General features: G+C 30.2%; 2 protein-coding genes across 4 annotated transcripts; both read right to left on the bottom strand.

The window, feature by feature from the left end:
* Positions 1-140: 140 nt before the first annotated feature.
* Positions 141-2,103, bottom strand: LOC106779805 (WAT1-related protein At3g30340). Its single transcript, XM_014668002.2, has 6 exons — positions 1,852-2,103; positions 1,536-1,598; positions 1,306-1,422; positions 766-1,192; positions 506-657; positions 141-420 (listed from the first exon to the last, which is right to left on the bottom strand). Exons 1-6 carry the CDS (start codon positions 2,031-2,033, stop codon positions 285-287), a joined length of 1,077 nt encoding a protein of 358 aa, XP_014523488.1. The 5' UTR covers positions 2,034-2,103; the 3' UTR covers positions 141-284.
* Positions 2,104-11,668: 9,565 nt separating this feature from the next.
* LOC106779758 lies at positions 11,669-15,391 on the bottom strand. Of its 3 annotated transcripts, none has more exons than XM_014667953.2 (3): positions 15,176-15,389; positions 14,135-14,889; positions 11,669-12,038 (listed from the first exon to the last, which is right to left on the bottom strand). In XM_014667953.2, exons 2-3 carry the CDS (start codon positions 14,848-14,850, stop codon positions 12,026-12,028), a joined length of 729 nt encoding a protein of 242 aa, XP_014523439.1. In that variant the 5' UTR covers positions 14,851-14,889; positions 15,176-15,389; the 3' UTR covers positions 11,669-12,025. The 3 variants fall into 3 exon arrangements, with proteins under 3 accessions (XP_014523439.1, XP_014523438.1, XP_014523437.1); XM_014667952.2 differs by lacking the exon at positions 11,669-12,038 and adding an exon at positions 13,186-13,699 and having other exon boundaries at positions 15,176-15,390; XM_014667951.2 differs by lacking the exon at positions 11,669-12,038 and adding an exon at positions 13,188-13,682 and having other exon boundaries at positions 15,176-15,391.
* Between the last annotated feature and the right edge of the window lie 2,881 nt (positions 15,392-18,272).

Below are 18,272 nucleotides of genomic sequence, written 5' to 3'. Positions count from 1 at the left end.
TAAAACATATACTTTAACAAATCACTCACATTTTACTTTAACTCAAATTTCAAACAATTATATCTTATTTTAAATTAATAAAAATACTTATTTTTTCCATCTATCTACCTATATGAGTGGCAACAATTAGTTTCCTAGTTAAAATAAGAAAAGATATGTAGGACAGAAACATGGTTGAAATTATCCGAAGTGATAAACATAAAGTAGTGCCACTTGATTCATTGCGTGGCACCATATACGTGAGAGATTACAGCAACAATATATATATATAGACACAGACGTAATTATACTTGTGGTTCTTGTTCCTTGGTTTGCTGAGTTTCTTGGAGCAACTTAGTGGCAGTATTCTGCATTATGTCCTTGGTTTTGCCCCAAAGGAGAATGTACAAGCCAATCATGACCAAGACGGAGCCCACCACACTAAACAAGAGAAAAAGCAATGAGATTTAGTTAAAGGGTTAAGTGGAAGAAGATGGGTAAGTTAGAATAGGTGGAAGAAATTGACCTTCCAAGATGAAGCTGCTCGTGCAAGACTGGGATATCAATCATGCCCGACATTATCTGAACCAGAGGGCTGAATGCTGCTGTAAAGACTGGACCCCTCTTCTTCACGCACCATGACATCCCCACGTAGCACATACTTGACCCAACTATCCCCTACAAACATAATTAATCTTTCACTTCATTAACAATTACCAAAATCACATTTTAATAAGTTATTTTTTACATGTCAAAAATTGATTACGCAAAAAGATAGTGGCTTACAGAATAAAGAACAGTGATTATTTGCATCTTATCCTTGAGAATCCAGGAGGAGAAGTTGGTGCCTGTGGACAAACCAAGAATAGCTGCTTGCATGGCTCCAAAGAAGGTCATGATGGCTGTGCTAGAATACTGGCAAGGATACTTCTTCCCTATCTTTGACTGTAGAATAAACCAAAAAGACCAAAATAGGGTTCCCATCATCAAAGCTATTACACCAATGCTCCATTTCTGTGCTGTTCTACCACTGGAACCTCCTTCGTCCATTGCAGATCTCATGGCTACCGGAGGAGCCGTTGCCTTATAGTGAGACACATCAAACAAGGGTTTTCCTCTGTAAAGTGTCAACACTAATGCCCCTCCTACACACACAAATGTGCCCAGAATCTTCGCTTTCCCACCCGTGCATTTAATGTTCACTGTTTCTAGCCTGTACAATCAAAAGAGAAAGGGAAAGGATGATGCATTTATCCTCCATTTTTTAACGAAGATATTTGTCAAAACATGTTCCATAAATAGCTACATATTCATAGTTTCATATACCCAAATGGCAATGCCATGATGAAGGTTATCACCGGCACCATATTGACAAATGCACAGGCAAATGTGGCTGAGGTATATTGGATCCCCAAAAGGAAGAAGTATTGTGTGACGGATGCCCTACAAGAAAGTATTCATTACTTTATATGTATTTTTTCACCATCATGTTAACCATAATGCATAGACAACTAGGAATCACAAAGAAGTTGAGATCGTATTTTCGTGAGACTAACCCAATAATGGCACTGAAGAAAAGGTAGCATAAAATTTGAAATGTGAGCCGTGGTCTTCTATTTCTGCAACAAAATACAGTAATTAAGATCTCTCAAGTTCTCTTCTTGCTTAAATGGCTCCATATTTGAGCATTAACATCCTGGATAACAATGATTATTAGCTTAACACCGATCCTTCATTCTAAAGAAAAGTAAAGTTTAGGTTCTATAGTAGGTGAAATTTTCTAACTTTTCCTTAAAGAGATTAGCTTGTTAATGTGGGTTGGGGAATACTTGCAGGAAATATAATAAAAGAAAAGGAACCGAGGGTGCCTACCTTTCCTTAAAGTAGCTTATGGGGGCTAAAAATATAGTAGAAACTGACAGACGATATGTGACAAAAACCAAATGGTTCATTCCTTTTTGGAGGACTTGCTTGAGAAGGATGTTCACCATGGTTAAAGAAAAGTCAATAGCTATCATTGCTAGGAAAGGTTTCCATTCATCGCAATTCTTCATTTCAGAAATGCAGTTTCTGGGGACAGGTCGAGTGGGGCCTCCCTTTTGTATATATTTCTCACAAAATATTGAAATGGTTGCAATGCAACAGAGGGATACCTGTGGGTTTATATATATATATTATTCCAGAACAAGTGGCAAGAAAGCAAGATTACTGTTTGAAATCAGACACTTTATACCTTTGATGGTAGTTTAACGTTTATGTGGAATATGCTCTTTTCACATGTTATCTTTCGACTGATATCTCCTGTTGTCAGAAGGGAGTCTGGGAATCGTTTAAAAAGATTTTAGGTTGGTTCATGAATCATGACCCTGATAGAAAAATTATGGGTTAATTTAGGCCACAGGTTGAGTTTACAATTCATCTAGACCCGGAATAAGTAATGTTCTTCATGTTTTGTTCACGTTCTCGTACCCTCCTCACTTGAGCTTTTTGTTTGTGAATGACAGGCATCTTTTGGGTGGAACTGCAGCAGAAACATGGCATCTAATACCTTTTTTTTTATCTATCTGCCGTATCAAAAACGTTGAAATCTTGAAGAAAATGTCACGTCTCAAAGTTATTTAGTCACTTCAAAAATCTTGGACGAAGAAAAGGCACGCAGCTATAGATCACAGTGATGCAAAACCACGGGAAACTTTAATTTTGTAAGTGTGGTCAGCATATATGCATTGGAACTTGGAGTTCTCACACATTCGGATTCAAAAATGTCGCATATTTTGTTGTTAATCAAGGGTGCTTTCAGTACTTGATCTCAATATGAAAAGCCATTAGATAACCTTAACTCTTTGCAACTTCAAATTCTTTTACAAAATAATTAGGATTCAATTTTGATACCTTAAGAACTTTTATGTTACAACGGAAAATCAATTTAAATTTCTAATGCTATATTGCAAATTGTGGAGATGAATCTTTGACCAGTTGGAACTCTACATTCATTTTTAGAAAAGGGAGATAGGGATTTTGAGAAGGTGTTAGAGATGTCTGATATAATTAACTAGCTTGTTTATTGTTTAAAGAATTTTGGCTATGTCTAGCACTATTAAATATATATAAAGTGTTTTGTGAGGAGAAGAACGACTACACCATTCTGAAGAAAGGAAGACTGTATCCTATAAGAAAAAAAAGTCTAAAAATGTTTAGTCTCTGTAAATGTTATCATTCATGGTAATATTTTGTTTAGAGATTTTCATGAATATCAACCTGGTGTTATTTTTATTTTATATACTAAACACTGTGTTCCACCTTTTTTTTGTGATTATATGAAATAAATGTCAGTTCAATTTGTAATTTTATTATGACTTAATTAATTTGACTTTTATTATGTCTATAATTCATTTTGTCTTCACTATATAGTTATAATTATGTGTCAAAATCTGAAAATATCAATATATTAAACTGAAGAAACCATTAATAACATTTTATAACGTATAAAAATAATTTTTTTATAATTTAGTTATTGGAAACATAGTTCTAAATAATATAATAAATTTGTACATTTTATAATATACTAAAAATTTACGTTATATTATATTCAACATATTATAACCTAATTTTTGAACTGTGTCAATATACGATATTTATTATGAAAATTTTTAATTTTTCTGTTATAATAAAACAAAAGGTGTTATGACATAAAAGTTTAAATACATTATGCGATCTATTATTACAGAAATTCAATTATGTTAACAATTAAGACAGTTATAACATGTTCATAAGAAGATTAAAAACATAAATAAAACGATAAAACAAGAAAATCTAAAATATACTAATCTAAAAGGAATCGAATTATTAAGTTGAGTCGAATTGAAAAATAAAATAATTATAAATCAAAACAATCAAATATTCAGTTATTAGATTTATCTTTTTATAGCTCAACCAATATGAGACTTGATTTTCTTTTTTACTTCTAGATTTGTATATTTTAAATTGATTGAAATATGTTTTCAATTCTTTAAAATTTAGGATAAACTTTTATATTACCAAATTTAAATTAATCTTTTTAGTCATTGCCATTTTGAATTGTTTTTAATATCTGTATTCAAATGTACTATATCTAAGAATGATCAAAATAATGGTAATATAAAAAAAGAATAAGTTATTGAATAAACAACTTGCAATTATTAGTCAAACAAATAAAATCTATAATTGAAGAACTAAAACAAGTTCTTTTCAGATTACAGGAAAAAAAAAAGTCACTTATAAATTTAAAAGACAAAAAACAACAAACATGATCATATTCAAGGAACTAAATTATATTTATGCTTTTAGTATTTCATTTTTCATAATATTATTTGTGTTAAGTGTCTTAACCTAGTAATACGTTTTTACCATAAAATTAACCTCATTTTAATTGGACTAATTAATTAGATTTTTCTCAAACTCAGACCACGTCATTCTATTAAATGTTATTGATTTAGTAATCGATTTTAAGTTTTAACTCATGATCATCTTGGAGACAATAATTGAAAACATCAGCGAATTAATATGTAAATTTATATAAAATATTTACAGCCTTATTTTGAAAGTAAATAGAACAATATTATACATATTATAAAATATATTCACACATAACTATATACAAGATATTTTAAGACTCACTACTCCACTCATGGGTGAAAGATATAGATTTATATTTAGTTGTCGTTTTGTACATACAAAATCAGAGACATCAAATATATTTTTCGAGGTTCAAGATTGCAATTATTATTTCTCATGCTACCAAGGCTTTTTATCGATTTTTTTTTTTAAGATTTACATAATAACATAACTAGATAGTGAACTCAAGATCGGAAACCTACATAGGAGTTCTCGTAAACACTGAAAATAGAAACAAAAATGAAATGAAGATTAGAAACATGATAGTCTGTGCCAAAAAACTATAAACCATAATTAAATGTCACAGAAACAAAATAGTGTAGTAGAGTATTTGTAGAATAAAAGTCGGAAACAAAATAATGATGATGATTTAAAAGAAATAAAAGACAGGGGCCTGATAAACATCCCATCAGACCATGGTCTAAGCATAGCATAGCATGTGCATGCTTTCCTTTGAAGGTAAATGATGGGATGCAGCTTGGATTCTGATCACAAACACAAATTTAGAATCCAACATGCGAAATCTGTTCTCCATTACCCAGATATTATATCAACCTTGTCCTACAAAATGCCCATCCTCATATTATGTCCAATTTCTTACCAGATCTTATCGTATCTCATCAATGCCATGCCACTCAAACACTCAAGCTACTACCTTCATCACTTAAATCATTTTGAGATTTTTTTTTTCGAGGAATTTTCATCATCTACTGACACAGATGAAATTTGTGCAAAACTAGGAATTTCTGCTTTGGAATATCTAAAGCTGTGGCAGGGCATCTAGGCATTTCACCACTACAAAAATTCCTTCAATTTAGATCATATCAACTTCATTACATATGCGTCTTACTGTTTCAGAATGTTTGCATTTCACCACTCTTTTTATATAAACATACTGCTTTTGTAACACCCACAAAACACCCAACAGATAATCCTTAAAAACCATTCAGTAATTTTAAATAAACTTAAACATAATAAATAGTTTATTCCTGTTTATGTGAAGGCAAATTATCAGGATGGGTAAAAGAATTACCATATATGTCTTCAAAGGAAAAAAATATTTAATTAAAGAGAATAACCCTTGAAATTAAAAAATAAAAATAAAATTGTTTGATCTCTAGGTTATACAATTTGTATCCCTATAGTCTTTAAGATAATCAACAAAAAATGTTTTTGGAAGAAGGCAAAGTTGCTCCATAAGCCAACTATCCAAAAGTCTTTAATGAATGATAATCAAGTTTGGATTCATATAAAACTTGTTAAGGTGATATTTGTCGTAATACTGACGAACGAATCCTATTGATTAAAAAAGTAGCAGTAGAAACACGTTTTCCACATAACTGGATTGACAACTTGAATTGAAAAAAATAAAGTTTGAGCCACATATGTTTGGTTTTTCCTCTCAACTATTGAGTTTTGTTGAAGTTTCTCATACAAGGAAATTGATGTAAAGTTGCTAGTGATGTTAGAAAATTAAAAGGACCAAGCTTTTGCATTATTAGACTTGAAAACATTGATATTGGCCCTAAATTGAGTTTTACCCGTTAAAAAAATTGTTGCATAACATTAGTATCCTCAAACTTGTGTATGAGCAACAATATCTACGAAGAATATACATTTGTTCTCATAAGTAGACTTATTTAGGAATTCCAAATGTCATAATGCATATGTCAAATAAAGATTGAGATATATTATTGAGTGAAGTAAAGGACAATCTTCTAAAACAAAGAGAACAAATTTGATAATAAAAATAGTGAAATTATTTGGAATGAAAAAAAGGAATTTCATTGGTAAAAATTTGAAGGACTTTGTCAAAGATGCAAACCAAATCTAGAATGCCAAGCATTCTTACAATAATCAATATTTTGAAAAGAAATTATTTCTGGTGTTCTTAGAGAAATTTGACTAAGCTTTATTAACAAATAACATTGAAGAAAATTTGTTCCGTTTATAGTTGGATGGATAGCCAACCTACTTATAACACCGATTTTTGGTTAACTAATGATTCCATAGTGAGCACTCATAAGTTTATCCTTTTTATTCTTAAAATCAAAACCATTATTGAATGTTAAAGCATGAGAAGATTCAATTTTGGTTGAATTACCAATCTTTTTATGAAAGAGTGAATGTAAGTAGGATTATACTCATCCAAGGTATTTATGGAAGAAAAACCAAGAAAAAAATTATAAGAATAAATGTAGAAAAAAACACTAGTGATACTTTTTTTTTTCTTTTTCTAAATAAGTTTATGTTAGGTATCATTATGAGTTTTGAGTTTTGACATCTTAACTATGCTTACACCTTGAAAAATTATTCACATATAAAATTCATGTTGAAAAGTTATTCACGTATTCATCTTATTTCTTCTAAAAATATCAATACATGTAACTAAACTAGAATTACTAAATACACCATAAATATTCACCTTAAGCTAATCAAGTTAAAATTGTCATATAACATATTTAAATAAAATCTTCATACTCTTTCTATTTTAGATATTAATAAATTTCAACACCAAAAATTCTTAAACAAATTACTTGTATGGTCATTAAATTTATTTTCGATCATATACATCAACCCCTCTTATTTTAAAACTATGTTTGTACTTTGTTTCTAATAACATATCTTTACTTATTACAAAGTAATGAAATATTTTTAATTATAGCACTATATTAAAGTAATAGTTGCAATTATAATTAGATTTACTATATATTTTTGCATATAATAAATTTTATCATAAAAAATTATGTTTTATTGTTTGTATATTAGGTTATATAGTAATGAACTAGGTAAATTATCTTGAAATTATTACTTTTCAACTGTTTATTTACTTTTATTTCCGTGTCTCCCTTTACTTTTTTACTGAAAGAACAAAGAGTTAGCGTAACATAATTTATTTTTATTCTTTTGTATAAATTTATGTATATGTATCTTGTTAATATTATATACACAAAAATTAAATATTCAATAACGGATATATAATATGTTTTTCTGTAGTTTTTTTTTATTCCTCCTCATTCTCTCTTCAAATATGGTGGTTTCAGAATTTTTGGAAAATCTAAATGTTTTTTATCCACAAAGTTTGTCTCTTTAAAATTTTTTCTTTTTTTATTTCTGTCAAATTGATAAAAGATAATCCCCTCAGGTTAAATCCACTAACTTGAATGTCGCGATGTAATTTAACCGCAATATCTCTCTAGGTAAGATGACATGAACACCTTCTTCTAAAACTTCGAACAAGACAAACTATTATTAAAATCTCTTGAATTCTTAAGTTACAAAATTCAAAATAAGTCATAGGTTGTGAATGGAATGATCAAATATGACAGATTCTCAAAACCTATCTTGCGAGTCAAAGCAAAACCAGCTAAAGAAGTCAAACTTCAATTAACAAATATTAAAAAAGCTAATCTTATCTCTTAATATCATTTTCAAAGTAATCAACCTTGCTCCAATACATTATCCTTTATCAATCTAATTTACAATCATCACTTAATTGAATTTTATTTTTATACAAATTTATGCATAATTTTTATTAAGGTTAAATATTCACTATAACCAACAAGATAAAAAACTTGTCAATTTCTTTCTTCTTCTCTTTTGTGAATATAACCTTCCCTTTGTTTACTCCCATAGACATGTTTAAATAAATCTGACCATGTAGACTCACCCAATTAATCCAATTAATAAGTTAAACGAACTTTAAATATTTATTCAAAGTTGATTGTGGCCCAACTTTGCTTTTAGATTACAGATTAAACTTAGGTTAATGTATTTATTTCTACAATGGCTAAAGTTATGAGCTATAAACTTTATAGTACTTGCTAACAAGGTAATAATTTATCTAAAATTGAGTTTTTATTTGTACTTTTAGTACCTATAATAATGGTTTATTGTTATAATTGATACGCTTCATTCTATTTCTACCAATAGAAACTTAATTTTAGTGCTATTTTATTGTGTAAATAAAAATATATTTTTTTATTTTAGTCTTATAATAATAATTAAACAAATATATGTTCTTAACTTGTGTATTTCCAAATAATTTACTTGAAATATTTTTTTAATTTTTATATTTTTCACTTATGACGGTGAGGAAGGGTGGGCTACTAGTAGGAGACTTGTAACATGATAAAAAAATTATTTTGACTTAAAAGTTTATTTGTGTGTGGTGAGTCACTATTCTAATCATGGAATAGTCCAAATTCACAGATTTTTACTATTTTTTGTCACATGTTGTTGTATTAATAAGGAACATTGCTTTATACAATAAATTAAGATTTACTTTAGATATGAGCTAAAAAAAAGAATATTATAGCCACTAGTTGTAGGTATAACTTTATTTATTAGCACGTTATTAAACGGTAATCTTAAAAAAAAAAATGAGAGTTCTCAGTACTGAACATAATTCCTTTAATTTCGAATATGGTTCCTTCATATTTTACGTATCTAGGAAGAAACATTATATAATGCTATTTGCGCCAATATATATTAAAATATAAATATATTTTCATATAAAAAATATACATTTATATTTTACTGAATTTAATAAAGGTTGAATTTAATAAAGGTTAAACTTATTTGAGAGTCTTTATTTTCGTGGTTTGATCTTAGTTAGATCTCTGTCTTATCTATTTTGTCAATTTAATCTTTAATATATGAAAAATTAACTTAATTAGGTGCTTACTGTTAAATTGGATGAAGGGAGTTAAGTTTTGTATGATCTAGCACTTTGACATTACAAGTTTTTAATAAGTGGTATTTTGTAACATTATACATTTTAAAATTTTAAAACGGGACTTATAATAGATGGTGTTAAATCTAAATATAAAGAATTAAGGATTTAGGGTTGATGAAAATCAAACTGGAAAGAGAGTCTTCGTGTTCGAGATTGTTCGAGATTGAAGAAGCTGTTCCAGATTGAAGAAACAACAAATTTATAGAATTTATAGAGTTGGAGATTGAAATGAGTTTTATGATGTTTTTGCAAAATTAGGATTCATACACATCCTCAACAAGAAGAGAGGCATAACAGTGATTATGGTTTCTCATAACAAAATTGAGAATCTACTTTAAAGACTTCTCGATGTTCGATTGTCAACGCTCGACAAAGGAAGATCCCTCCCGTTAGAAAACAAAGTCCGGTCGATTGTTGCGTCATTATCCGATAAGAAATTTGAACAGATTTCGTGCACAAACGACATTTTATGCAGAGTTATCATACTTTATGTTAATAATCTGTGTACTTTTGTTATGCTTATTAGCTACTACTTTGTATAGATGCTAATACTTCCCATGCTGCAACACAAATGGTCCAGGAACTTTAATTAATTTGAACCAAATTAATAAGTAGTGTTTGTTTGTGTTCAGATTCGCACCACACAGAAGATGAAAAAGGCTTGTAATATCCTGTAAGATTCTAATAAAGATTCATATATACTTACAGCTTCAATTCAAGAATTCTATAATTATAATAAACAATAAGTTTACGAGTTCAATGATAAAGTAACATCTGTGACACTGCGGGTAAGATTGTTTCCTCTGATAGACAGTTTTCCCAGTCCTCCACGGGCACAAGTCCCAACTGCAATTGCCGCAAGCCTCACATCAGTCGCCTTCTTTCCTGTCAAACACCGCGATAAGTACCCATCATCTTCGATAACTAGATCCTCATCCACCGAGGCCATTTCATCATGACAGGAAGCAGATCCCTCAATCAGATCCTCAGACTTATAAATTTCAGCTCTGCAGATACTGTTCATAAGCATGAGCCACCGCTTAGATACACAGAAATAAGAGCTCCTCTTTTTGCCACGAGCCGTCTGAAAATCTCAAGAAGACATTTATTAAGAAAAACTTCAACCGTAGACTTTTGATCTTTTTTGAGCCGTGGAGTTTCAAAAATATCCGACGCATTGATGCGAGCTCATTTCTTAGGACTTTAGTGGTACGCATCCACACTTGAACCCAAAGACATTTTTTTTATAAAAGGAAGCTCCATGATAGAGTTCATCACCTGTAAAACACATTAACACATGAAAACAACCCATCAAAAACACTACTTTCAAGAGCGAAAGAAATATTATTTATCCTACATTCAACCATCTCCGTTGCCGCCATGGCCCCAGAGAACATCATGCTCCTCTTTTTGTTATGAACCCTAATTTCGCGAGAACATCATAAAACTCATTTTAATCTTCAACTCTATCAATCCTAAATTTGTTGCTTCTTCAATCTCAAACACAGAGACTCTCTTGCAAATTTCATTTTCATCGACCCTAATTTAATTTTCATCAACCCTAAATCCCTAATTATTTAGATTTAACATCATCTGTCATATGTGCCACATTTTTTAATTTTAAAATAAATAATGTTACGAAATTTTACATATAAACTTCTTTTAATACCACGTATTAAAAACTTGTCACGTCAAATCAGGTCATACAAAACTTAACTCTTGTTAACCCAATTTAACGGTAAGGATCCAATTAAGTCAATTTTTCATATTTTAAGAACTAAATTGACAAAACCAATAAAACAAGGATCTAACTGTGACAAAACTACGAAATGCTAAAGTCAATCTACCAATTTACTCAAACTCAATACTGTTGGGGTAAGATTTCACCTACTTCACTCTTATGCATGTAGAATTACTTCCTCTTCATTGAAATGCTAAAATCAATCTACCAATTTACTCAAACTCAATACTTTGGTAGAGAGCCTAAACTTCCTTATTGGATTTCAATCCCTTGACAACCCTAACAAGTTAACCCGCTTTAAGAATTGAGATAAAAAACAACCAAAGGTCCAAGTTTTATCCCTATATACAATTTCTTTTAAGTGTTTAATCCAGTTCTAGATCCATAAGATATTTCCCAATATCAAATCAATAAAAAATCAAGCTATGAGTGATTCAATCATAACAATTAAGTGAAGGAATCAAACACTAACAATCAATGAAAGAGACAAATAATCATTCAAAACAATTGGAATTTACATAAGAGATCAGTGGTTACATCTATCCCCAACAAGAATGAAATTAACTCTCCATTGTCATGGAGAGCTCAAGCTTACAACAATGGTGGAAACAAAAGAAGAGGAAGACCCAATGAAGAAGGAGGAGTTTTCCCACAACTCCTAGCCAACCTCCAGGTGCTCAAGCAGATAGATCTCGTGTTTAGGTAGTCAAAGATGAGGATCCCCTTGCGTTTCAGATATAAAATAAATAAGATTTGCTCAGCGACAGTGACACTCAACTGCACTCCAAGGGCAGAAAGCTGAGAAGAATGGGGCTCAGCTACACCTCAACGCCAGGTATCATGTTCAATGTTCTTCTTTTCACACTTCTTATTGCTTCTATGGTTCTTTGATTCTTTGGTTTGACACATAAGCTTCATGTAAATGATCTAAATACACCAAAAAGTGGGGATTAGTGATGAAAATGGAATCAATACAACTCAAGATGCAACTAAATAAAAACATAACAAAGTAAGGCATAAAGAAGGTAGAAAGCTAAGGAAGAGTTGATTTTGATTCTAATTCATTCAAGAAATGTAGGTAAAGTTCAACATTATCAAGGCCCCATTGTCTGGCGCTATCGCTGAAGGAGTTTTTTAGGACCTCCATTTTTGACGCTAAAGTGCACTTGTTGAGTACCACCATTCTCATTGCCGCTCAATGTCATTTGTGAGTAGTTTTTTGGTTCTTTTTTGGCGTTTTTGGTTGAGTTTGTGTCTTCCTTGGGTTCTTTGTTCATTGTTGGTAAACTTGGGTTTTTTTTTTTTTAATGCCAGGTATGTTTCATTCTCCTATCTTCCTATTATTATCTTCAAAATTTGTTTTTAACATGAACTCATAACTCATAATTATTTTTTATAATGGAAAAAATTATTTTTTGTATCTTAGATTTGTGATTAATTAAATGCTTAAATATATTGATTTGTTTTGTTTGATTTGAAATTGTTGTTGCATTGAGTGAGCCTTAGTTTAAAATTATTTACTATTTTCAAGTTTTTTTTGAAAAAAATTATAATTTTTAAAAATTATATAAAAGAAGGCAGTTTAAAGATTAATTACTATTTCATAATTGGATTAAATATGTTTTTAGTTCCCCAATTATCAAGTCATTTTGTTTCTTGTTCCTCTTTCAAACACTTGGATCCTTCTTCTTAAGGAAAATATAAGTTTTCGTCCCAAAACCAAACGACATTAAAATTCTGGTGAGCTGGCTAACGTCTAGCCTGTCTAGGCGTGTAAATTCATCTTTCACCAGCCACCAAATAGTACAAATATTATTTATATACTCTGTACAAATTCATCTTTGCTACCTGTATTTCTTTTTATATTTGTCTATGTACTTTATACGTTTCTTAGTTTACTATTAAACAGTTCATATATCAAAAGTACATAAATACCTTGTTAATCCAAAGGAGAATAGTGATCCTTCTGAATGTTTCAGCGTCAAGAAGATTAAGTTATGAGAAACGTTTTAAAATCTAGGAAAAAATATGGTGTGATTATGGAAGAGAAACTTGACACAATACCTACCATTTTAGCAAATGGCCCTTTCTCATGGTAGGTAAAATGGTAGGTATTATATCATGAGATTCTGCTTGTCTCCTCCAAATTATGCAGTAAATGTTAAGTTCCAACCCAAAAAATGACATTTTTAAGATCAAAAGGGGACCTTCATTTCCAAGCAAGGTATAAGACCAAAAGAAGCTATTGGGTTATTTATGAAATTCTAAATTGGCTGTGTTGTAGTTTTGTCAACAAAAAGAGGTCATCAAATATGCAACTATACCAAACTAAGACCTGGTGCCGTTATTTGGAATTTGGGATGTCAATTAACCTCAGCTCGCAACAACAGAAGCCAAGCTATTAGCTAATACCTCAGAAGGAAAACCAACTGAGTGTCTGTGGATGCACTTGCCCAACTCACCCTTCGTTGAAGTCAATTACTACTAAAAACTCCATGTGTCAGGGTGCACAAGGATGATATTGGTTCTCCAGTTAGCGATGTAACCAGCGAAAAATGAAACGGCAACGAGCTACATGCAATAACCAACTGACAAATGATAAGCAATGAAGCCGGTTTCAAAAGTTCAGACTCAAATTTAAGAAAATTTTCGAATTAAAATTTAATAATAAGAAAATAGATTTGCAATAATAATGGTAATAGTAACACTAAATCTATATGCAAAAGTATGCCGCAGAGTTTCAAAGATTTTTCACAGGTGAACAAAAAAAGAAATAAAATTACAAATTATTAAAGCAATGCACATCCCAAATTGGTTTCTTTTTGAGAAATTGTACCAAGTAGGTTACAGACACGAGGTAATCAGAAACGTAGAAATCCTCAGGAATCCCGATGCCATTTTGAATTCAAAATAAACGGGCAACACAGCAGAACATGTTCAATTTTGCAGGCATTAACACAAAAAGAAAAGGATGCTGATATGCACAATAGAAATAACCAAGTACTAACAAAAGCAGCAGCTACCTGTTTCCTTTAATCTTGAACCATGCCTCAGCACAATGACTGTGAGCAATGCCTAATTCATCTTTACAAGCACAACCAAGCTGAATCAAATCTGTATTCGTAGTAGTAGCACTACTTACAGTGCCAACAGCTTCTGCTTCTAATGGTTGCCCAGAGGCCAGATGGCAAATCCTACAAATCAATTCACCTTCCAGATTCTCACTAAAACCGTCGCAGCTGCCACGGTTTATATCAATCACACATGAATTTTTATCGATGTCAGACACCCCTTTTGTCACTTTCTTGGACAACTTGCTCAAACCTGAATGATTAGGTTTTGCTTCCAATTTCCTATTTTCTCCACTGACACAATCCATCTGTGCGGAAGGATCTATTACAACACAAGTCTCAGGTACTTCCCCACTAACCAAATTTCTTGAACTATTACTGGTTCCTTGATCAACCCCATGTAATGTATCATTAATTTCTCGAGGTCCAACCAGGTTCTGATCATTAACTTCTTGCAGCCCCTCCTTTAGCTCCACATTCAAACCAAGACCATTACACGTCTCTTCTGTAGTCTCATCTTCCCCACTTCCACTAACTCTTTCATCCAAGCTATGTCCACCTCCTGCATCAATTGCATTTCCTTCAACCAATTGGTTCAAATCCTCACCCACCCTTCCATCAACACGATCCAAAACTTCACCACGACCTTTTCTTTTTGCCAGATCCATCACCCCAACATCAAATTCTTCCACTCAATACTTCCAAACCTGAAAAGAAACTCGTGACAATATATAACGCATGACTCCCACAGTGATAAACCCCGCCAAGTAAAGCAAAAGTAAATAAAAATCTGCTATTTACAGAGGATGAAGAATGTGACCAAAGTAAACACGGAGAATACACATCTTAAACGACCATTTAATGTTGTGAGACACAACCTTCAAACATCCTTACAAAAACAGAAACACACGCAAACGAAATGGTAAAAAATGAAACTTGGATCATCACCAATAGGATGTTTCACTGAAATGAGACAGAAAGAGGAGGGTTTACCTCAGACATTGGATTTAAGAATAAAAAATGAAATTGGGTATGTTTGAATGCAGCAGGAACAGAGCGTTAAAACTCTGGGCTATGCCACTGGTTGTGGCTGGAGTTGGAAGAATGGACAAAATTATGATTATTTATATGTATGAAAAGTAGTAGCAGGGTTAGGTGAGGAAAGTAACTGGGAAAATGGTATCGAAATTGGAAAATAGATTGAGTGCGTTTGAATCATTTGATGGAATGGATTAGTGTGTAAAGCAAAGGATAAGAAATTGAGGTTTTTGTCTTTATTCCCTGCTTTTACACTAAACCTTTTACTTTAACGACATGCATTAGCACCACACTCAAAAACTGAACAAAATAATCATAATAATCTTTTATTTTAATTTTTATCATTATAATATTTAATAATATTACAGTTATTATTTTTAAAATATTTCATAATATATTTAAAGTTATTACTCATTTTCTTTGTTACATCAGTTATCTTATTAAAAAAATTATTACATAGAATATTATCTTTAATGAATTTAGAAATGACACCAATGATTTGTCAGTGCAACTGACACTATAACTAAATTTTAATTCATTAAAGTTTTGACGTTTGAGTCAACAAACAAACTATGAATAGATAAATTATAAACCACAAGGAAATCGGGGGAATTTGGAAAACTATAATGACTTTTCACAAAATAGTTTTATTGCAACAGTCTCATCACTAAATAAACGTATTATCTGTATGTGTTGTAAATACAAATATTAATATGATCTATTTAGAGGTGTAGAAATAATAAAAAAACAATATTTAATTAAAAACTGAAAACGTCAGTCACTTCAGTAAAATTTTATAAAGTAAAACTGTTATCGTTTTTATTTAGAAGGTATAGAATATTATGTTATGATTTTTGAATAAAACTGAAAGAGAAAAGAGTGTTAGTATATATGGTAACTTTATTTCATATTGAATAACTGGAAGGAATTATGATTTTTTATATTTATTTAGTTAAGAAAATGTTATTAAATATATATATTTATTTATGGAAAATATTTGAGCATATTAGTTAGAAGAATAAAAAAAGAAAGGATGCAGGCATGAGTCTGTTTTATTATGAAAAAAAAGTCCTAGAGCAGCACAAAGCATGTGATAACTGACAACATCGTTTAGTCAATTATTAAAGAAGTAGAAAAGTGATTAAAGTTTTGTTCATAGGATGCTGTTTCTTTAACATGGAAATCTTGTCAAAATTTCTGAGTTATGATTAAGTAACACCATTTGAATGTTAAAAAGGTATTAATTAAGAGTGGAGAATAAACAACAACATATGAATATTAGTAAAGCCAAGAATGAAGTTAGTTTCAAGATATGCGTTACTGAGAAAACGGAGAAAATTAAGTATCTCTATTTAAACAAAAATACCTTAACCAAGTTCCCATAAGTCAGAATCTTAAGAAATACTTACATACTGTAATTATTACGAAAAATAATGAAGGCATTTCTTTCTGATTCGATAACCAGTAATAATATGTTCCAAATCATTAAATAGTCTCATATCAAATAAAGAATATTTGATATATATTCTTTAAGAAAATGTTGAAAGAAATGCCAAATTCAAAATGGACAAGTTAAAGTGTGTTCTATAAGAATTCTCAATACTCTTCCTAGATAAATATATTTTAATATTTCTTTGCTAAGTTAAAGATTCATCATTTTATAAACAGCAAGAGAGAGAGATTCATTAAATTTTGATGCAAGAAGTCCGCATCTTCGTGATGCTGATTGACGGCAATGTTTGAACCTTAGTTTTTTTCCTACATATAAAATAATTTGTGAAATTATGTTTAGTTTTTAAATTAAATGAGAAAGTAGTTTACCTTTTCCTATGTAAAATATATTTTCTTAACCAACGGGGACGTAGAGGTTATATTATATTTTAGGGTTAAATATGTTTTTAATCCCTGTACTTTGGAGCGATTTTGGTTTTAGTCCCTCTTTCAAACTAAGGTACAATTTAGTCCTTCAACTTTAAAAAACTCTGGTTTTAGTCATTTTTACCAAAATTTTTTAACTTTATTTGTTGTTTGAAACAACAAATAAAGTTAAAAAATTTTGGTAAAAATGACTAAAACCAGATTTTCTAAAGTTGAAGGACTAAATTGTACCTTAGTTTGAAAGAGGGACTAAAACCAAAATCGTCCCAAAGTATAGGAACTAAAAACATATTTAACCCTATATTTTAATATGAAATAGTACTTATTACATCAATATGTGATCTAACCATTGATAAATCTTTTGGCTTAGGTTTGTTGTAGTGTTACTTCTTTTACTCAATCGCAATTTGTTGTTGAAGTTAAATATGATAATATTCATATTTTGAGTGAATTTTCTTTTGTTAATAATTTAGATGTTTCTTATGATAATAAGTGAATAGAATCTAATTTTTTAGTTGATATTTTTTTAAGATGTTATCCTCCTTGTAGATAGTTTATAGAACTTACAAAAACTTGATTGCATCATAGTAATTTTGAGATATTTTTTCATTTTTGACATTTAAGAAACTTGTCTTATAGAGGAATTCAAATTAGTTTTTAAATAGATGAAGATGATTCATAAAGAAGAAGATTCTAATATTAAAATGAATGATGACTTAGCTCAAACTACTAAGAAACCCTGCAAGGTTAATCACAAAAGAAAGTTAATATTCCAAATAATAGATTCTAATAAGCACTAACGAATTTTAGTAAACTATGGTCTTAGATGTTTCACATATTTGTTACTATTAATCGATTTATTTAATTTTTTATTATAATAAGTGGTGACAAGTTGTTCGTGTTTATAGTATTACTAATGAGTGACACATAAATTTTGTAGTTTCTCATATTCTTTGGGAAGGAAATCAATAAATAAGTTAGTCATATGACTTTTATTCATATGGAACAATATAAGTGATTTTCATATATTTATATAGAATATTTTTATAATAGGTCTTATTCGTTTATATTTTATGAGGTGTAATTTTTTTTATGATAAATTTGGTGTGTGTTTTGTTTTCATTTTTATAATAAAAATTTTGTTGATTATTCGTCGGATTTTTTATGTTAGTAT

Source organism: Vigna radiata, unplaced genomic scaffold (assembly GCF_000741045.1).
Source record: "Vigna radiata var. radiata cultivar VC1973A unplaced genomic scaffold, Vradiata_ver6 scaffold_161, whole genome shotgun sequence".
NCBI classification, from domain to species: Eukaryota; Viridiplantae; Streptophyta; class Magnoliopsida; order Fabales; family Fabaceae; genus Vigna; species Vigna radiata.
This window is presented reverse-complemented; position numbering and strand designations above follow the sequence as displayed.